We start from the raw sequence: 22,376 nt of genomic DNA, 5'->3' as shown, positions 1-22,376 counted from the left end.
CCTGGGCTTGTGGCCGTATCACTCCAGTCTCTGCCTTTGTCTCCACGTGGCCTTCTCCTCTGTGTCTGTGTCTCTTCTGTCTCTTAGAAGGACACCTGTCATTGGATTTTGAGGTCTCCCTAATCCACTGACTCCAACTCATCTGAAGTCCCCTAGCTTACTTTCGTCTGCAAAGACCCTTTTTTCTTTTTCTTTTTTTTTGTTTTTGAGACAGAGTCTGGCTCTGTCATCCAGGCTGGAGTGCAGTGGCATGATCTCGCCTCACTGCAACCTGCGCTTCCCGGGTTCAAGCGATTCTCCTGCCTCAGCCTCCTAACTGTGGTCCTCCTGAAAGATCTGTCCATATCCTGATTCCCAGAATCTGTGAATGGGACCTTGTTTTAAAAAGGGGTCTTGGCAGATGTAATCAAGAATCTCAAGAGGAGATCCTGAGTAGCCTCAGGAGTAGCCTCCTGATTACAGGCGCCCATCACCAAGCCCGGCTAATTTTTGTACTTTTAGTAGAGACAGGGTTTCGCTATGTTGGCCAGGCTAGTCTCGAACTCCTGACCTCAGCTGATCCACCCACCTCGGCCTCCTAAAGTGCTGGGATTACAGGCGTGAGCCACCGCGCCCGGCCTGAGGCCCCATCTTTCAGCTGTTCTGTTCAGGGGCTCCTCACGGTGGCAGCCTAGAAGGGATGCAGCCCTCCCAACACAAGGGGTCCCTCACAGGGCGTCCTCCGGGAAGCAGAGGTGGGGATGTCAGGTGCAGGAGGGACGCAGGCTTTGGGAGACAGGGAGACGGGCTGATGACACCTCCTGCCATTCATCATCAGGAGAGAGAACATGCAGTGAATAAGGAATAAAGGTGGTTACAGCACATTCCATCTGTGCCTCTAATTTACCAAGTGGTGATTATTAAATCACCACCAGGTGGCTTATAAACAACAGACATTGATTCTCCCACAGTCCTGGAGGCTGGAGGTCCGAGATCAACGTGTGGGCAGGGCTGGTTCCTCCTGAGGCCTCTCTCCTGGGCTTGGAGACGCCGTCTTCTCCCTGTGTCCTCACAGGGTCGTCCCTCTGTGTGTGTCTGTGTCCTCATCTCCTTTTCTTATAGGGACCCCAGTCCTATTGGATTAGGGTCCACCCAAATGACCTCATTTTACCTGAATCACTTCTTTAAAACCCTGCCTACAAATACAGTCACATCCTGAGGGACTGGGGGGATTAGGAGTTCAACATATGGGTTTTGAACTCAGCCCATATCTGCAGCATGTTGATTTTTCTCCCATGGGCTAGTTTTTCTGCATGATATTCGTTGATGTGCTTTTACCTTGTGTACACCTTGTTTTATAGCTGGGGACTTGGTCCTATAAATCCCCACCGTTCTCTGTGAAAGAAGGCTCAGTGGCCAAGTTGTATGCTTTCGACAACGTTGGCCTCCATCTTTTGAGTCTGTGGGAGTAAAAAGTACTCGACAAGTGACTTAATGAGTCTCTCTGCACTTGTTTTTAACAGGCCCTGTTCACCGCTTGCAAACTGAAGGTGTTTGATTTGTTAAAAGATGAAGCACCCCAGAAGGCTATGGATATTGCCAGCAAAGTGGACGCCTCTGCGTATGGAACGGAGAGGCTTCTGGACATCTGTGCTGCCATGGGGCTCCTGGAGAAGACAGAGCAAGGTGACAGGACCCAGCGGGTTTTGCTCTGAGGATCTTTGCAGGTGGAAGTCACTGAGGGAAGGTGACCTGGAGCCTGGGCAGAGCGAGGAAGGAGGGCCACACCTTCTGTCCCTCTGCCCTCAGGAATGCTGCTTTTCCCGAAAGGGTGAGAAGCAGAGGGTGAATGACAGAGAGGGAACAGTGGCAGCTGTGAGCACATAGAAGCGTGACCTCCTTATGGGCTCTAGTCTCAAAGGGGCTGTATCAGTCCATGTTCTCCTGAGAAACGACCCAATAGGGTGTACATAGACATTGATTTACTTGCTTATTTATTTTTATAGACAGATAATGTGGATGGATGGGTAGACAGATACATAGATAGATGATAAATGCATAGATACATTGATACAGATTAACGATACAGAGATGATAGATACATAGGTGATGGGTAGAGTTGATAGATATATAAATGGATGGATGGATAGATGGATGGATGGATGGTAGGTGGATGGATGGGAGGAAGGATGGATGGATGGATGGATGGACAGATGGATCGATCAATGGATGGATAGATGCATGGATGGGAAGGTGGATGGATTGGTGGAGAGGTGGATGGATAAATGAAAGGGTGGGTAGATGGGTGGGTAAGTGGATGGATGGGTGGATGGATGAGTCGGTGAGTGGATAGATGGATGGATGTGTGGATGGAAGGATGTGTGGATGGATGGGTGGATGACTGGATGGGTAGGTGGGTGAATGGATGTGTGGATGGATGGATGAGTGGGTGTGTGGATGGATGGGTGGATGGATGGATGGATGGATAAATGAAAAGTGGGTAGATTGTTGGATGGATCGATGAATTGGTGGATGAGTGCGTAGATGGGTGGTTAAGTGGATGGATGGGTGGATGGATAAGTGGGTGAGTGGATGGATGGATGGACGGATGGACAGATGGATGTGTGGATGGATGGGTGAGTGGATAGATGTGTGGATGGATGGATGAGTGGGTGTGTGGATGGGTGGGTGTGTGAATGGATGGATGAGTGGATAGATGGGTGCATGGCTGGGTGGATGACTAGGAGTGTGGGTGAATAGATGGATGGGTGGGTGGACAGATGGATGGAAGGATGGATGAATAGATGTATCAGTGGATCGGTGGTTGGGTAGCTGGGTGGGGGAATGGATGGATGAATGGGTAGATGGGTGGATGGATGGGTGGATGGATGAGTGGGCATGTGGCTGAGTGCATGAATGGATGGATGGGTGCATGGCTGGGTGGATGATGGGGAGGGTGGGTGAACAGATGGGTGGGTGGATGGATGGATGGATAGGTGATTGGATGGGTGGGGGAATGAATGGATAAATGGATGTGGATGGATGGATGCATGCATGGGTGGATGGATCAGTGGATCCATCAGTGGATGGGTGAATAGATGGATGGGTAGGTGGGGGGGTGGATGGATGGATGGATGGATGAGTGGATGGGTGGGGGAATGAATGGATAAATGGATGTGGATGGATGGATGCATGCATGGGTGGATGGATCAGTGGATCCATCAGTGGATGGGTGAATAGATGGATGGGTAGGTGGGGGGGTGGATGGATGGATGGATGGATGAGTGATTGGATGGGTGGGGGAATGAATGGATAAATGGATGTGGATGGATGGATGCATGCATGGGTGGATGGATCAGTGGATCCATCCGTGGATGGGTGAATAGATGGATGGGTAGATGGATGGGTGGATGAGTGGGCATGTGGATGGGTGGGCATGTGAATGGATGGATGAGTGGATGGATGGGTGCATGGCTGGGTGGATGATTGGGAGGGTGGGTGAATAGATGGATGGGTGGGTGGACGGATGGATGGGAGGATGGATGGATAGATGTATCAGTGGATTGCTGGATGGGTAGCTGGGTGGGGGAATGGATGGATGAGCGGGTAGATGGGTGGATCGGTGGATTGGATGGGTGGGGGAATGCATACATGAGTGATGAATGGGTGGATCAGCAGATGGGTGGGTGGATGATTAGATGGGTGGGTGAGTGGATAACTGGATGGGTGGGTGAATGGGTGGATGGACGGATGGATGACAATGTCTTTTCTGAATTGAACAGAACTCTTCAGCATGGTGCTAGAACAGAGAGCACATGGCCAAGTCCTTGAGTAGCCTGGGAAGGGCAGGACAACAGATGACACCTGGGCAGAGGTGGCTGTGCTTCTGTGATTAGGAGACAAAGCATGCCCTGGTTGAGGCTCCAAAGGCTGTGCCCTTACCACAGAGACATGTGACTATATCCTTAGAGGCTGGAACATAGAAGCCAGAACATCTTCCCCAGCCAGAGCAGTTCAGGACCATTCTCCCGTATTGAAAATAATGATGAATAGGCCACGCCTGTAATCCCAGCACTTGGGGAGGCCAAGGCAGGCAGATCACGAGTTCAGGAGATCAAGACCATCCTGGCTAACACGGTGAAACCCCGTCTCTACTAAAAATACAAAAAATTAGCCGGGCACGGTAGCGGGTGCCTGTAGTCCCAGCTACTCGGGAGGCTGAGGGAGGACAATGGCATGAACCCAGGAGACGGAGCTTGCAGTGAGCTGAGATCGTGCCACTGCACTCCAGCCTGGGGGACAGAGTGAGACTCCATCTCAAAAAAAATTAAAAAATTAAAAGAAAGAAAATAATGATGAATATGGAGAAAGGCTTTTCATCACCGGCACCATGCAAGCTTGTTCCAACTCCTTTTGACAATGCTTTGTGCAGTTGAGTCCTAGGGGCAGTTCCACGTCTGCAGAGGCTGCTCCTGCTTCACCAGAGGTCTCATCATTTATTCATGATGAAAATAAATGTCATCTATCTGACTATAGCAAACTGTACACTCAGGGTCAGCTCGGTGGGAAAACAGTTAACATTTCATCATTAACATGAACACAGGGCTGTTTCTTACATAGGAGGACTGGAGTGGTGCGAGGCCATCTGTTTCCATATATGGGTCTCCACCAACAACTTCTCCACCTTCCAGCCTCCCATTCTGTGGGTGGGGGCATCCTGGAAGGGAGCTTGGGGACTGGGTCTATGGACAGCTGACCTGGGCATGAAGTGGGTGGAGGATGAAGTTCCCTGTATCATTTGGGGCTCTGCAGGGTAACAGAACCCCTAGGATATAACCTAGGAGATTTATCTTAAGGACTTACGTGATTGCGTGGGCTGGCAAGTCCAAAATCCACAGGGCCAGCCAGCAGGTTGGAAGCTCAGGCAGGAGCTGCTGCTGCCATCCAGGAAAGCCTAATGTTTGCTTCTGGGGTTTTCAATGAGCTGGATGAGGCCAGTGCACATTTTGGGGGGTTAATCTCCTTAAAGTCAAACTGATGGTAGATGCAAACGCCAGCTACAGTGCACCTCCACAGCCACATCTAGACGGGTGTTTGCCTGCATAACTAGGAACTTGAGCGTGGCCACGATCGTGAAGAAAGGATCAGCCTCAGTGGGTAACAGTTACAGCAGTTGACAGCTGGGGCGTGGTGGCTGCTGTTTTCCTGCCTAGCTGACCCTCAGTGTATGGTTTGCTATAGTCAGATGGATGATGTTTATTTTAACATCTCAATGATGCATCCCCTATAGTCAGGTTTCCTTGAGTGTATGGTTTGCTATAGTCAGATGGGTGATGTTTATTTTAACATCTCAATGATACATCCCCTACAGTCAGGTTTCCTTGGATTTTCTCGTTAGGATGTCACAGGACTGTCCCTGTTTCTTCAGGTTACAGTAACACAGAGACAGCGAATGTCTACCTGGCATCGGATGGCGAATACTCTCTGCATGGCTTCATCATGCACAATAATGACCTCACGTGGAACCTCTTTACATACCTGGAGTTTGCCATCCAAGAGGGAACAAACCAGCACCACAGGGCGTTGGGGAAGAAGGTGGAAGATCTGTTCCAGGTAGCATAACACCCCCGCGGACACCTTTCCATCTAGCGTGCATTTTGCTAAAACACTTTGACACACAGATCAGTAGGCACCTTGATCAGTCTGTCTCCAGTCTGACAGATCCCAAAAGCTTGGCTCGTTCTGCCTGGAGAACTTAGTGCTGTGGCTCTTGCATCACTCAGCCCTGGAACAGGTGCAAGGTAGACTTCCTCCACTGTTATCCAGCAGCTGATGAAAATAGAATTTCCTCCTAGAAACAGGTTTGAAGGCCATGCTCAGGGGCTCACACCTGTCACTCCCAGCACTTTGGGAGGCCAAGTTGGGAGGATGATTTGAGCCCAGGAGTTTGAGACCAGCCTGGGCAACATAGTGAGACCCCATCTCTACAAAAAATTAACAGTTAGGCTGGGCATGGTGGCATGAGCCTGTAATCCCAGCTAGCTTGGGAGGCCAAGGTGGGCTGATCACCTGAGGTCAGGAGTGCAAGACCAGCCTGGCCAACATGCTGAAACCCCATCTCTACTAAAAATACAAAAAAAAAATTAGCTGGGCATGGTGGCGCATGCCTGTAGTCCCAGCTACTCAAGAGGCTGAGGCAGGAGAATTGCTTGAACCGGGGATGTGGTGGTTGCAGTGAGCTGACATCACGCCACTGCCCTCCAGCCTGGGCGACAGAGCGAAACTCCATCTCAAAAAAAAAAAAAAAAAAAAAAAAAAAATTAACGATTAGCCAGTATGATTAGCCAGCTACTTTGGGAGGCCCATGTGGGTGGGAAGATCACTTGAGCCTGGGAGGTCAAGGCTGCAGTGTGAACCGTGATAGTGCTGCTGCACTCCAGCCCAGGTGACACAACAAGACTCTGTCTGAAAAATAGAAATAGGAAGGAGTTGGACAGTCTGCCTTAAATGAATGCCCTGTTTCTTTGCTTCAATGGAACTGACACTTGCTTATCTGAGGCCGCTGTTTGCAAAGCGCTCCCTGCATCCTCTCGCCCCTCCTTCCCCTTTCCCCGCCCAGAACCTTCCTGAGGTGGACGTGTGAGATGTGATGGGGTCCGTGGGGCCTGTGCAGATGGGTGGGTCTCGGTCTGCAGGGCTGTGCCAGCCAGGCGTGGGGAGTCTGCTGTGGGCTCAGCTGGCCATGGCCTCATTCCTCCTTGGCAGCGCTGGCCGAGCTCCTGTGGCAGTGAGCACTGAGTCAGGGTGTGTGTGTGTGATGCAGAGATGAGTCCCAGGGAGCCGGGGGCTTCCTGCAGATGTTGGGGAGAGACAGACAGACAGAGGGAGACACAGAGAGAGAGAGATAGGCAGACAGAAAGATAGAGGGAGACAGACAGACAGAGATGGAGGCAGACAGAGACAGGGAGATAGAGGGAGACAGAGGGAGACAAACAGGGAGACAGAAAGACAGAGACAGAGATAGAGTGAGACAGACACGGAGATGGGAGACAGAGACAGTGAGATAGGGAGAGATGGAGAGACAGGGAGACTTGAGAGACAGGAGGCAGAGACAGGGAGACAGAGATAGGGAGACAGAAACAAAGATGGAGACAGAGACAGAGACAGAGGGAGATGGGAGACAGAAAGAGACAATGAGGTACGGAGACAGAGACAGGGAGGCTTGGAGAGACAGAGATAGAGGCAGATAGAGACAAACAGGAGACAGACATAGAGATAGAGACAGAGACAGAGACAGAGGGAGATAGAAACAGAGACAGAAGGAGACAGAAAGAGAGAGAAAGAGGAAGACAGACACACACAGAGGGAGACAAACAGAGACAGACAGACAGAGACCAAGGGAGAAAGAGTCAGAGAGAGAGAGAAGCCAGTGGTGGAGAAGCCGAGAGGCATGGACAGGGGCCCTGAGCTGGAGTGAGCAGCCAGCCTGGGCATCGCAGAGGACAGATCCCTGAGCCCCATGATTGCCACCCACGCAGGGGAGGGCCGGGGAGTCCCCGCGGGATTTAGGGAGCCAGGATGGAGACCGGCTGTCCTGCTGGGAGCGGGGCTCAGAAGCATCCTCAGCTGGGCTTGCTTGCCCTGCAGGGACGGGATGTCCAGGCGAACCCTGGACGCAGCACTGAGCCAGGACGAGCCTGGGCTCCTCTGGGACCCGGGGTAGGTGCCACTGGGGGGACTTGGAGAAGCACACCAGAATTCTCGGAGGAGCCCCCTCTGCACACCGCACCATTGTGGTGAAGGCTGAGCCGGGGCACCTGCAGAGACATTGTGGCTTCTCTCCCGGTTTTCTCCAGTGAGGTGTTTGTGGGCCACCCGGAGCCTCCAGGGTGAAAAGCTTTATTGTGAAAAGCCTACTGCGAAACTCAGACGCTTGGAGTTCAGGCTGTGGTGTGGACCAAGTGATTCCAAGGAGATCGTCCACCACTTTGGGGTCCTCTGTCCCCAGCCAGCCCAGCCCCCACACAGACAGGGGTACCCCACACAGCTGTGGCATGAAGCCCGCTCTGCAGCCCAGGCACGGCTGAGCCCCCACGCTCTGGAGCCCTGCACTTCTCCCCCCATCCCCCGGGGAGAGGCTGGGCGAGCCCTTGGCCGGTGTTCTCTGGTGCCCCTAAGCACCCGCTGTGTTCCAGGACGCGTACTACCAGAGCCCGGAGACGCGGCTGAGGTTCATGCGGGCCATGCACAGCATGATGAAGCTGACTGCGTGCCAGGTGGCCACAGCCTTCAACCTGTCCCACTTCTCCTCCGCCTGCGACGTGGGAGGTGGGTGGCCCCCCCGCCAGGGCTCTCCTTACTTTCGTTTATTAAGCCACAGGTATCTTCTTCCCTGCTCAGGACACCTGCAAACTGCCTTTTTCCATTGACAAACCTGATAACGACCTGAACCGGGCCAGGCTGAGTCCCAGATCATGGGTGGATATTCCCAAGTTCCAGGAGGACCCCGGGGATGCCTAAATGCCCCCCTAGAAACTCTGGGGCCCTCTGTTTTGGCTGCGGAGCTGAGGCAGAGCACCTTGGAACCCCTGGATTCCCCTCAGCAAGTCTGATTATATCCTGACTCACCCTCCACCCCACCCCAGCCCTGGACAGTGGGTGGAGCAGTAGACACATTCCCAAGGGCCGCTGGGGGATCAGGGGCCTGGTACGATTCTCACACCATCAGCTTACATTTCCCCAACCTCTGAATGCCTCTCCTCCTTGTGGTCCAGAGTGGCTGCTGTAGCACCAGCCATCCTGTCTGCATCCCCATGGCAGGAAGGAGAAGGGAGGAATACAGCCCCCACCCCTGGGCAGAAAGGATTTCCCTGTAGGTCTGTGCCCTCTACACATGGCCCAGAGTGGCTGCTGTAGCACCGGCCATTGTGTCTACATCCCCATGGCAGGAAGAAGGGAGTACAGCCCTCCACCCCTGGGCTGGAAGGATTTCCCTGCAGGTCTGTGCCTCCACACTCACCTGCTTGTACAGTCTTGTCTGGGATACCAGCGAGCTCCCCACCACTGGCTTTCCCTTCCAGCATGGGTCTCAATGCCATGCACTTGAACATTACTTATGCCCTGGTTGAGCTTTGGAGAGTCGTCAGAGTTCCACAGACGACCCAGCCACAGAGCATGCATTTGCTTCCCCACAGGCTGCACGGGTGCACTGGCCCGAGAGCTGGCCCGTGAGTACCCTCGTATGCAGGTGACTGTGTTTGACCTCCCGGACATCATCGAGCTGGCCGCCCACTTCCAACCCCCCGGACCGCAGGCAGTGCAGATCCACTTTGCAGCAGGTGAGCCCTCCTCGTGTTCACCCTGCTAACCTTTTCCAGACTCCAGCATCTCTTTCTAGACAGAGTGCATGGCTGTGTGTGCACCTGTGTTTCTGCCTGGGCGTTTCCATGGTGGGTATGTGTGTGCAAATGGGACTGTCTATGGTGCTTGTGTGTGTGTCTGTGTGCATGTGTGTGGTATGCCCTGGAGTGTGTGTGTGCGTGAGAATGTCTGTGTGTGTCTGCATCCGCATGTGTGTGCACGTCTCTGGTGTGTGGTTGCATATGTTTCTGTGAGAGTATGTGTGTGTCTGTGTGGGTATATTTGTGCATGTCTGTGTGTGTGTGTCTGCATCTGTGTGCATGCTGTGAGGCAGTGGGTGTCTGTGTGCATATATGACTGTCGTGCTTGTGTATGTGTGCATGTGTGTCTGTGTGTGCATGTCTATATCTGTGTGCATGGTGTGTGTCTTCCGTGCATATGTAACTGCTGTGTCTGTGTGCACGTGTGTGTATGTCCTTGTGTGTGTGTCTGTGTCCACGTGTGTCTGCAAGTCTCTGTGGTGTGTGGTTGCATATGTTTCTGTGAGGGGATGTGTGCGCGTCCGTGTCGATATGTGTGTGCATGTCTGTGTATGTGCGTCTCTGTGTGCCCGTCTGTGTCTGCATTTGTGTGTATGCTGTGTGCCGGTAGGTGTCTGTGTGTGTATGTGACTGCTGTGGTTGTGTGTGTCCCTGTGTGCATGTGTCTGTGTGTACATGTCTGCATCTGTGTGCATGCTGTCTATGTGTATGTTGTGTGCATATGTGACTGCTGTGCTTGTGTGTCTGTCTCTGTGTGTGCAAATGTCTGTGTGTAGTATGTCCTTGTGTGTGTGTCTCTGCGTGAAACTGTCTCTGGGTGTCTGTGTGCGTGTGTGAACGTCTCTGTGGTGTGTGGTTGCATATGTTTCTGTGAGGGTATATGTCTGTGTGTGTGCATCTCTGTGTGCCTGTGTCTGCATCTGTGTGTATGCTGTGTGCCAGTGGTTGTGTGCATATGTGACTGCTGTGGTTGTGTGTCTGTGTGCATGTGTCTGCATCTATGTGCATGGTGTGTGTCTGTGTGGATATGTGATCGTCTGCTGTGCTTGTGTGTCTGTGTCTCTGTGTGTTTCTGAGTCTGTGTGCGCACGTGTCTGTGTGGTATGTCCTTGCATGCGTGTCTGTACGTCAGAATGTCTCCATGTGTCTGAGTCTGTGTGTGTGTGTGCACCTCTGTGGTGTGTATGTGTCTGAGGGTAGTATGTGTGTCTGTGTGGATATATGTGTACATGTCTGTGTGTGTGCATCTGTGTCTGTGTGCATGGTGTGTGTGCATGTCACTGTGCTTGTGTGTGCGTCTGTGTGTGCATGTGTGTGTGCATGACTGTGTGGTATGTCCTTGTGTGTCTGTGCGTAAGAATGTGTGTGTCTGCATCTGCATTTGTGTGTGTGCAACTCTGTGGTGTGTGCTTGCATATGTGTCTGTGAGGGTATGTGTGTTTCTGTGCGTCTATGTGGGTATATGTGTGTGTGTATGTGTGTCTGCGTCTGTGTGCCTGTCTGTTGGTGTATCTCTGTGTGTCCGTGCGTGTGTGTGCCCATCTGTGCATGTCTGCGTCTGTGTGCGTGTGCCTGTTGGTGAATCTGTGTCCGTGTGTGTGTGCCCATCTGTGCATGTCTGCGTCTGTGTGTGTGCCTGTCTGTTGGTGTATCTATGTCCGTGTGTGTGTGTGCCCATCTGTGCATGTCTGCGTCTGTGTGTGCCTGTTGGTGTATCACTGTGTGTCCGTGCGTGAGTGTGCCCATCTGTGCATGTCTGTGTCTCTGTGCGCACGTGTGCCTGTCACTGTATCTCTGTGTCCGTGTGTCTCTGTGTGCCTGTCTTGTTGGTGTATCTCTGTGTGTCCATGTGTGTACCTGTCAGTGTATCTGTGTGTCCGTGCATGTGTCCGTGTGTGCATGTCTTGTGGTGTGTGCTTGCAATGTGTGCCTTTGTGTCTGCATGTCTGTGCATCTGGATGGTTATGTGTGTGTGTGTGCCTGTGTGTCTGTGTCTGCGTCCGTGGGTCTGCCTGTGCGTGTCTCTCTGCGGGTCCACACAGACACGAGGGCATCTCCAAACAGGTGGACAAGGCTGGGCACAATAGCTCACGCCTGTAATCCCAGCACTTTGGGAGGCTGAGGCTGGCGGATCACCTGAGGTCAGGAGTTTGATACCAGCCTGGCCAACACGGCGAAACCCCATCTCTACTAAAAATACAAAAATGAGCCAGGCGTCGTGGTGGGCACCTGTAATCCCAGCTACTCAGGAGGCTGAGGCAGGAAAATCGCTTGAACCTGGGAGGCAGAGGTTGCAGTGAGCTGAGATCTCACCATTGCACTCCAGCCTGGGGGAAAAGAGCGAAACTCCATCTCAAAAAAAAAAAAGACAATGATAATAATAATGATAAATTAAAATAAACAGGGGGACGGCTGTGTGAAGTTATCATCGGTGCAAGTAGCCGAGACGGGAGGGGAGTGGAGATGGGGAACAGCCGAGATCAGCATTCATGGGCATCCACGGTGCTGAGGTCACGGAAGGAACTGACCCGAGAGCCGTCACAGGGCGGCCTTAGGTTAGACTTGAAGGAGAACTTCCAGGTGGTAGCTGCTGAGGCCAGGACGGATTGACAGGAGACGCCTGGGCCACGTGCCCAGGCTCACGCCTGGAATCCCAGCCCTCTGGGAGGCTGAGGCGGGCGGATCATGAGGTCAGGAGTTTGAGACCAGCCTGAGTAACATGGTGAAACCCCATCTCTACTAAAATTACAGAAATTAGCCGGGCATGGTGGCGGGTGCCTGTAATCCCACCTATTCGGAGGCTGAGGCAGGAGAATCGCTTGAACCCGGGAGGCGGAGCTTGCCGTGAGCCAAGATCGCGCCACTGCACTCCAGCCTGGGCAACACAGCAAAACTCCATCTCAAAAAAAATAAAAATAAAAAAAGAGACACCTGACGTGCTGTAACTCAGCACCATCCGACAGCGGCCAGGCCTGTGGGCGCAGGTGCTGGGGACCTCCACACCCCTCCCCCGGAGGTTCCCGGATGCTTTTCTAGTTTTTAAAAAAACAAAACATAACCACCCTACAGCTCCTCCTGCAGGACATCATGATAGCTGTGCTTCTGATTTGCCAGATCTGCAGAGACAGAAATGCTAAAGTTTATTTATTTTTGAACGGTGTCTCGCTCTGTCAGTCACCCAGGCTGGAGTGCAGTGGCGTGATCTTAGCTCACTGCAACCTCCACTTCCTGGGTTCAAGGGATCCTCCCACCTCAGCCTCCCGAGTAGCTGGGGTGACAAGTGCCCGCCAGCATGCCTGGCTAATTTTTGTATTTTTAGTACAGATGGGGTTTCACCATGTTGGCCAGGCTGGTCTCGAACTCCTCACCTCAGGTCATCCACCTGCCTCGGCCTCCCAAAGTGCTGAGATTACACCCTGCCCGGCCGGAAATGCTAGTTTAAAATCATGAGCCCTGAAAGAGCACCTTCTCCTCGCAGCTGGGGGAAAACAGCTCTGGAGACTTCCCACTGCACACTCTCCCGCCCCTTCTTTCCCTTCATGCAACTCACAGCTTGCTATTTATCCTCTCCCTGTCCTGCAGACCGGAAGTCTGAGATCAAGGCATCTCAGGGCTGTGTTCCCTCTGGGGGCTCTAGGGGAGGATCCTTCCCGCCTCTCCCAGCTCCTGGGGGCTCCAGGCATCCCTGGGCTTGTGGCCGCATCACTCCAGTCTCTGCCTCCGTCTCCATGTGGCCTTCTCCTCTGTGTCTGTCTCCTCTTCTGTCTCTTAGAAGGACATCTGTCATTGCATTTAGGGTCCATCCTACTCCAGGATGATCCCATCTTGTAGTTCTTTACTCAATGACACCCATAGAGACCCTATTTCCAGATAAGTCCCATTCCCAGTGACTGAGGGTCAGCACCTGAATGTATCTTTTAAGGGGACACCATTCACTGCACTACAGAAGACCATCTTTTTATTTCAGCAATTACAGAGTGCCGTGCAGCTACGCACACACACTCCCCCCACCGCCCCCAACAGGCAACCCTCCTGGGGCGCCTGAATCAGGGGATCACCAGAGAAGGCCCTGCCATTGCCCACTCACCGGCAGTGCGGCCCCGACTCTCCCTGGCAGACGGAGACGCCCATTTGCACTGACTCTGCCTGCCTCGCCCAGGTGGTGCCCCTGAAATTCCTGCTTTTTTCCTCCCTTGCCTTCTTCTTGTCAGCCAGGCTGGAGTGCGACGGTGCGATCTCAGCTCACTGCAACCTCCACCTCCCAGGTTCAAGCAATTCTCCTGCCTCAGCCTCCCGAGTAGCTGGAATTACAGGCACCCGCCACCCCGTCCAGCTAATTTGTATTTTTAGTAGAGACGGGGTTTCGCCATGTTGCCCAGGCTGGTCTCGAACTCCTGAGCTCAGACAATCTGCCCACCTCAGGCTCCCAAAATGCTGAGATTACAGGTGTGAGCCACTGTCCCCAGCGTTTTCTCAGCCGCAGTCAAACCGCACGGGCGTGACATCACTAACCAGCTCCTCATGGAGCTGTGTTCAAGTCCCCATGGGGATATACTTCAGGAACACCCATTCCCGCCCACACCCCTCTCTTCTCTGTCCCTGATTTAGGATGCGGGTGGCCGTCCCAGGATCTGTCCGGGGAGGACTGCTTCTTCCATACCTGACGGACCTGTCTCCTTTTGTCTTTAAACCAGGTGACTTTTTCAGGGACCCCCTCCCCAGCGCTCAGCTGTACGTCCTGTGCCGGATCCTGCATGACTGGCCAGACGACAAAGTCCACAAGTTACTCAGCAGGGTCGCCGAGAGCTGCAAGCCAGGTGAGAGCCCATCGTCAGATTCGCTGTTTTTGTTAAGACGTAGTGTTTTGGGTTCAAGTTTTACAAGGAGGCCGGGCGCGGTGGCTCACGCCTGTCATCCCAGCGCTTTGGGAGGCCTAGGCGGGCGGATCACCTGAGGTCAGGAGTTTCAGACCAGCCTGGCCAACGTGGTGAAACCCCATCGCTACTAAAAATACAAAAATTAGCCAGGTGTGGTAGTGCCCACCTGTAATCCCAGGTACTTCAGAGGCTGAGGCAGGAGAATCACTTGAACCCGGGAGGTGGAGATTGCAGTGAGCCGAGATCGCGCCACTGCACTCCAGCCTGGGCGACGGAGTGAGATTCGGTGTCAAAAAAAGAACAACCACAACGAAAAAAGAATTGGCTTATGTGACTTTGGAGGTTGGCAGGTCCAGCGTCTAGGTGAGAGGCCCGCTAAATTGTGGAGGGTAAATCTGCTGTATTTAAAGTTGCCCAGTGTGGCCAGGTGCGGTGGCTCACACCTATCATCCCCGCACTTCGGGAGGCCGAGGCGGGCGGATCACTTGAGGTCGGGGGTTTGAGACCAGCCTGGCCAACATGGTGAAACCCCATCTCTATTAAAAACAAACACAAAAAATAAGCCGGGCTTGATAGCGGGTGCCTGTAATCCCAGCTACTCAGGAGGCTGAGGCAGGAGAATCGCTTGAACCTGGAGACGGAGGTTGCAGTGAGCTGAGACTGTGCCACCGCACTCCAACCTGGGTAACAGAGCGAGACTCCATCTCAAAAAAAAAAAGAAAAGAAAATCCTAAAGAGAAAATATATTTACTATTCGTGAAGTTGAAGTGGCTCATGATAAAGGTCTTCATTCTTGAGGAGGTCTTCACACTGAGGAGGCTGCAGAGGAGGAAGCCGTGGGCTGGTGTTGCTGTCCCAGGGGCGGCCGAGGCAGAGGGAAATCCACGCATGAGTGGACTCTGCAGTTTACAGCCGTGTTGCTGAAGTGTCAGCTGGATCTAATCTGTGTGTTTCTACGGAGACACACGTGCACACACACACAGCACGCACTGTCTCGGCTCAAAGCCTTCACATCAGGTTTTTTCCCCCGTCCACCCAGGCTGCTCCTGGAGCCCAGTGGGGCTCCTGGAACCCTGGCTCCAGGGGTTCAGGCCAGGGCTGCATATTGGGTTTCCAGTTGAAGGAGCTGGCCCTGAGGGAATCTGACGGGCGCTCAGCCTCCCTCAAGAGTTCAGTGTTCTTGCTCCAGTGAGAATTCCTGGAATATTTGCAGACAATGCTTAATTATCTTCACAGAGCCAGGGCCTGGCACCTGCGCGTTGAAACAGGACTCCCCATAGGCTCAAATGGTCAAGAGACTTCCATCCTTGTCTCTCTCCCTCTCTCTCTCCTTCTTTCTGTCTTTCTCTGTGTATCTATCTCTTTTTTTTTTGAAACGGAGTCTCGCTCTGTCGCCCAGGCTAGAGTGCAGTGGCACGATCTCGGCTCTCCGTAACCTCCACCCCCAGGGTTCAAGTGAATTCTCCTGCCTCAGCCTCCCGAGTAGGTGGATTACGGGCACACACCATCATGCCCGGCTAATTTTGTATTTTTAATAGAGACGGGGTTTCACCATGTTGGTCAGGCTGGTCTCGAACTCCCGACCTCAGGTGATCCACCCAGCTGGGACTCCCAAAGTGTTGGGATTACAGGCGTGAGCCACCTCGCCCGGCTCTCTTTATATTATATTTTTTGAGACGAGGTCTCACTCTGCTGCCCAGGCTGGTGTGCAGTGGCGCAGTCACAGCTCATTGCAGCCTTGACCTCCTAGGCTCAAGCTGTCCTCCCACCTCAGCCTCCCGAGTAGCTGGAAGTACAGGCATGCATCACCATGCCCAGCTAATTTTTTAAGAAGTTTTTTCTGAGACCGGGCACGGTGGCTCACACCTGTAATCCCAGCACTTTGGGAGGCCGAAGCGGGCAGATCTCGAGATCAGGAGTTCGAGACCAGCCTAAGCCACGTGGTGAAACCCCGCCTCTACTAAAAATACAAAAATTAGCCTGGCGTAGTGGTGCACGCCTCTAATTCTAGCTACTCAGGAGGCTGAGAGAGGACATCACTTGAACCTGGGAGGCGAAGGTTGCAGTGAGCAGAGATCGCGCCACTGCACTCCAGCCTGGGCGACACAACAAGACTCCGTCTCAAAAAAAAAAACAGTTTTTTGTGGTGATGGGAGTCTCCCTCTGTCACCCAGGCTGGAGTGCAGTGCTGTCATCATAGTTCACTGCAGCCTTGACCTCCTGCGCTCAAGCAATCCTCCTGCCTCAGCCTCCCGAGTATTTGGGAGTACAAGCATTTGTCATCATGCCCTGTTAGGTTTTTTTAAATTTTTGTAGAGATGAGATCTTGCTATGTTGCCCAGGTTACCCTCAAACTCCTGGGCTCAAGTGATCCTCCTGCCTCAGCCTCCCAAAATGCTGGGGTTAAAGACATGAGCCACTGCACCCGGCCTCTGTCTCTCTTTCTCTCTCTTCTCCCTCTTCCTCTCTGTCTCCTCCTCTCTGTGTCTTTTTAGGTATCTCATCTATCATCATCAATCTCTGTTTCTCTTCTCTCCTCCTTCCTCCTTTCCTTCCTTATCTTCTCTGTCTCTTCCTCCCTCTCTCCACCCTGTCTCTGTCTCTCTTTACACATCTATCATCCTTTTTTAAAAAAAATAAAATAGAGACAGGGTCTCACTATGTTGCTCAGGTTGGTTTCAAACTCCTGGGCTCAAACCATCCTCCCACCTCTGCCTCCCAAAGTGCTGCGATTACAGGTGTGAGCCACTGCGTCTGGCCTTCTAACAATGCTCCGTCACCTGTCATCTGTCTATCATTTATTACCTATCCATCCATCCATCATCTACCTACCCATCATCTACCATATATTCACCCATCCATCCATCTCATCCATGCATCCATCTATTCATCTATTTACCTATCATCTACCATCTATTCACCCATCCATCCATCTCATGAATGCATCCATCTATATCCATCCATTCATCTACCTACCTTCCTATCACCTACCATCAATACACCCATCCATCCATCTCATCCATGCATCCATCTATCCATCCATTCATCTATCTACCTGCCCATCATGTACCATCTATTCACCCATCCATCCATGCATCCATCTATCCATCCATTCATCTACCTATGTACCCATCATCTACCATCTATTCACCCATCCATCCATCTGTTCCATGCATCCATCTATCCATCCATTCATCTATCTACCTACCCATCATCTATTATCTATTCACCCATCCATCCATCTCATGCATGCATCCATCTATCCATCCATCTACCTTCCCATCATCTACCATCTATTCACCCGTCCATCCATCTCATGAATGCATCCATCTATATCCATCCATTCATCTACCTACCTGCCTATCACCTACCATCAATACACCCATCCAACTCATCCCTGCATCCATCTATCCATCCATTCATCTATCTACCTGCCCATCATGTACCATCTATTCACCCATCCATCCATGCATCCATCTATCCATCCATTCATCTACCTATGTACCCATCATCTACCATCTATTCACCCATCCATCCATCTGTTCCATGCATCCATCTATCCATCCATTCATCTATCTACCTACCCATCATCTATTATCTATTCACCCATCCATCCATCTCATGCATGCATCCATCTATCCATCCATCTACCTTCCCATCATCTACCATCTATTCACCCGTCCATCCATCTCATGAATGCATCCATCTATATCCATCCATTCATCTACCTACCTGCCTATCACCTACCATCAATACACCCATCCAACTCATCCCTGCATCCATCTATCCATCCATCCATCTACCTACCTACCCATCATCTACCATCTATTCACCCAGCCATCCATCCATCCATCTCATCCATGCATCCATCTACCTACCCATCATCTACCATCAGTTCACCCATCCATCCATCTCATCCATGCATCCATCTATCCATCCATCCATCTACCTACCCATCATCTACCATCTATTCACCCAGCCATCCATCCATCCATGCATCCATCTACCTACCCATCATCTACCATCAATTCACCCATCCATCCATCTATCTGCCCATCATCTACCATCAGTTCACCCATCCATCCATCTCATCCATGCATCCATCTATCCATCCATCCATTCATCTACCTACCCATCATCTACCATCTATTCACCCATCCATCTAATCCATGCATCCATCTATCCATCCATTCATCTACCTATGTACCCATCATCTACCATCTATTCACCCATCCATCCATCTGTTCCATGCATCCATCTATCCATCCATTCATCTATCTACCTACCCATCATCTATTATCTATTCACCCATCCATCCATCTCATGCATGCATCCATCTATCTATCCATTGATCTACCTACCTACCCATCATCTACCATCTATTCACTCATCCATCCATCTCATGCATGCATCCATCTATCCATCCATTCATCTACCTACTTAACCATCATCTACTATCTATTCACCCATCCATCCATCACATCCATGCATCCATCTATACATCCATCTATCTACCTACCTACCCGTCTATTCACCCATCCATCCATCTCATCCATGCCTCCATCTATCCATCCATCCATCCACCTACCTACCCATCATCTACCATCTATTCACCCATCCATCACATCCATACATCCATCTATCCATCCACTCATCTATGTCCCCATCATCTACCATCTATTCACCCATCCATCCATCCATTCATCTATCTACGTACCCATCATCTACCATCTATTCATCCATTCATCCATCTCATCCATGCATCCATCTATCCACCCATCCATCTACCTACCATCTATTCACCTATCCATCCATCTCATCCATGCACCCATCTATTCATCTTCCTACCTACCCATCATCTACCATCTATTCACCCATCCATCCATCTCATCCATGCGTCCATCTATCCATCCATTCATCTACCTACCTACGCATAATCTGCCATCTATTCACTCATCCATCCATCACATCCATGCATCCATCTATCCATTCATCTACCTACCTAACCATCATCTACTATCTATTCACCCATCCATCCATCACATCCATGCATCCATCTATCCATCCATTTACCTACCTACCCATCTATTCACCCATCCATCCATCTCATCCATGCCTCCATCTATCCATCCACCTACCTACCCATCGTCTACCATCTATTCACCCATCCATCACATCCATACATCCATCTATCCATCCATTCATGTATCTACGTACCCATTATCTACCATCTATTCACCCATCCATCTCATCCATGTATCCATCCATTCATCTATCTACGTACCCATCGTCTACCATCTATTCATCCATTCATCCATCTCATCCATGCATCCATCTATCCATCTACCTACCCACCCATCATCTACCATCTATTCACCTATCCATCCATCTCATCCATGCATCCATCAATCTCATCCATGCATCCATCCATCCACCTATGTACCCATCATCTACCATCTATTCACCCATCCATCCATCTCATCCATGCATCCATCTATCCATCCATTCATCTATCTACCTGCCCATCATGTACCATCTATTCACCCATCCATCCATCCATTCATCTATCTACCCATCATCTACCATCTATTCACCCATCCATCCATCTCATCCATGCGTCCATCTATCCATCCACCTTCCCATCATCTACCATCTATTCACCCATCCATCCCTCTCATGCGTGCATCCATCTATCCATCCATTCATCTACCTACCTACGCATAATCTACCGTCTATTCACTCATCCATCCATCTCATCCATGCATCAATCTATCCATCCATTCATCTATCTACGTACCCATCATCTACCATCTATTCATCCATTCATCCATCTATCCATCCATTCATCTACCTACCCATCATCTACCATCTATTCACCCATCCATCCATCTCATCCATGCATCCATCTATCCATCTACCTACGTACCCATCAGCTACCATCTGTTCACCCAACCATCCATTTCATCCATGCATCCATCCATTCATCTTCCTACCTACCCATCATCTACCATCTATTCACCCATCCATCCATCTCATCCATACATCCATATATCCATCCATTCATCTATCTACCTGCCCATCATGTACCATCTATTCACCCATCCATCCATCTCATCCATGCATCTATCCATCCATTCATCTACCTACCTACCCATCATGTACCATCTATTCACCCATCCATCCATCTCATCCATGCATCCATCTATCCATCCATTCATCTATCTACCTACCCATCATCTACCATCTATTCACCCATCCATCCATCTCATGCATGCATCCATCTATCCATCCATTCATCTGTCTACCTGCCCATCATGTACCATCTATTCACCCATCCATCCATGTCATCCATTTATCCATCCACTCATCTACCTACCTAACCATCATCTACTATCTATTCACCCATCCCTCCATCTATACATCCATCTACCTACCTACCCATCTATTCACCCATGCATCCATCTCATCCATGCCTCCATCTATCCATCCACCTACCCATCATCTACCATCTATTCACCCATCCATCTCATCCATGCATCCATCTATCCATCCATTTCTCTATCTACGTACCCATCATCTACCATCAGTTCACCCATCCATCCATCTCATCCATCCATCCATCTACCCATCATCTACCATCAGTTCACCCATCCATCCATCTCATCCATGCATCCATCTATCCATCCATCCATTCATCTACCTACCCATCATCTACCATCTATTCACCTATCCATCCATCTCATCCATGCATCCATCCATCCATCTACCTATGTACCCATCATCTACCATCTATTCACCCAACCATCCATCTCATCCATGCACCCATCTATTCATCTTCCTACCTACCCATCATCTACCATCTATTCACCCATCCATCCATCTCATCCATGCATCCATCTATCCATCCATTCATCTGTCTACCTGCCCATCATGTACCATCTATTCACCCATCCATCCATCTCATCCATCTATCCATCCACTCATCTACCTACCTACCCATCATCTACCATCTATTCACCCATCCATCCATCTCATACATGCATCCATCTATCCATCCATCCACCTACCTACCCATCACTTACCATCTGTTCATGCATCCATCCTTCTCATCCATGCGTCCACCTATCCATACATCTTTCTACCTACCTACCCACCCATCATCTACCATCTGTTCATCCATGCATCCAGGAGAACCGGAAAAGGTCCAGGTGATGCATCCATCTATCCATCCATCTTTCTATCAAATCTCCTTCTCCCTGTCTGTCTGCCCTGCATCAAGTCTCTGTCTCTCTCCCCTCCCCTACCTGTGTGGGCCCCTTGGGCAAGGGTTCTCGGCAGCCTCTGCTCACCGTTCTGAGCTCCTGTTGCCTGCTGTGTCTCCTGTGTCCGGCTGAAGGATCCCCGCCTGGCTGGCCAGGACTCCAGCTCTCTGCTGTCTCCCTCAGGGGCTGGCCTGCTGCTGGTGGAGACGCTCCTGGATGAGGAGAAGAGGGTGGCACAGCACGCCCTGATGCAGTCACTGAACATGCTGGTGCAGACTGAAGGCAAGGAGCGGAGCCTGGGCGAGTATCAGTGCTTGCTGGAGCTGCACGGCTTCCACCAGGTGCAGGTGGTGCACTTGGGGGGTGTCCTGGATGCCATCTTGGCCACCAAAGTGGCCCCCTGAAGCCCAGGCATCATGTTCATTATAGGGATGTCCTCCCCCAGGCTGCAGGTGGACCGCCCGGTCCCCAAGTACCATAGGACAGTCACATAGGAGCGTATAGTCCTGACTGAATAAAGAAAGCAAAAGCCTGTCTCTGCCTCCTCCGTAGGGGTTTTGATGAGGGAGAAGGCTGCATTTAGGGAGGAGACAGAGGCTGCATTTGGGGAGGAGGGGAAGGAGGCTGCATTTGGGAAGGAGGAGACAGAGGCTGCATTTGGGGAGGGGGGGAAGGAGGTGGCATTTGGGGAGGGGGGACAGAGGCTGCATTTGGGGAGGGGGGACAGAGGCTGCATTTGGGGAGGAGAAGATGGAGGCTGCATTCGGGGAGGAGGGAGGAGATGAAGGCTGCATTCGGGGAGGAGGGGAAGGAGGCTGCATTCGGGGAAGAGGGAAAGGAGGCTGCATTCGGGGAGG

The 22,376-nt window shown here is 51.4% G+C and overlaps 2 protein-coding genes and 1 long non-coding RNA gene across 5 annotated transcripts in view; 2 read left to right on the top strand and 1 right to left on the bottom strand.

Moving 5' to 3' along the window:
* Nucleotides 1-22,051, top strand: part of ASMTL (acetylserotonin O-methyltransferase like) — a 65,431-nt gene extending 43,380 nt beyond the window's left edge. For all 3 annotated transcript variants that reach the window (XM_055106678.2, XM_055106676.2, XM_055106677.2), the window contains 6 exons: nt 1,503-1,665; nt 5,408-5,592; nt 8,175-8,307; nt 9,174-9,317; nt 14,075-14,197; nt 21,703-22,051. In XM_055106678.2, coding sequence (XP_054962653.1) covers nt 1,503-1,665; nt 5,408-5,592; nt 8,175-8,307; nt 9,174-9,317; nt 14,075-14,197; nt 21,703-21,923 — 969 coding nt within the window. In that variant the 3' untranslated portion in view covers nt 21,924-22,051. The remainder of the gene's footprint in view (nt 1-1,502; nt 1,666-5,407; nt 5,593-8,174; nt 8,308-9,173; nt 9,318-14,074; nt 14,198-21,702) is intronic.
* On the top strand, nt 1,695-4,335 carry LOC134729817 (uncharacterized). The gene is made up of 2 exons (XR_010111293.1): nt 1,695-1,810; nt 3,762-4,335. It is a non-coding gene; the product is annotated as an uncharacterized LOC134729817 (long non-coding RNA).
* LOC129395393 (histidine-rich glycoprotein-like) lies at nt 9,329-14,077 on the bottom strand. Its single transcript, XM_055106681.2, has 2 exons — nt 13,468-14,077; nt 9,329-13,160 (listed from the first exon to the last, which is right to left on the bottom strand). Exon 2 carries the CDS (start codon nt 10,376-10,378, stop codon nt 9,335-9,337), a length of 1,044 nt encoding a protein of 347 aa, XP_054962656.1. The 5' UTR covers nt 10,379-13,160; nt 13,468-14,077; the 3' UTR covers nt 9,329-9,334.
* Nucleotides 22,052-22,376: the final 325 nt, after the last annotated feature.

The sequence above is a fragment of the Pan paniscus genome, chromosome X (genome assembly GCF_029289425.2).
Source record: "Pan paniscus chromosome X, NHGRI_mPanPan1-v2.0_pri, whole genome shotgun sequence".
In the NCBI taxonomy this organism is placed as follows: domain Eukaryota; kingdom Metazoa; phylum Chordata; class Mammalia; order Primates; family Hominidae; genus Pan; species Pan paniscus.
This window is presented reverse-complemented; position numbering and strand designations above follow the sequence as displayed.

Excerpts from the sequence above, each read along its gene's own strand:
- LOC129395393 (XM_055106681.2), bottom strand. The coding sequence starts at position 10,378 with ATGCAGACACATGCACACAGACACACAACCACAGCAGTCACATATGCA.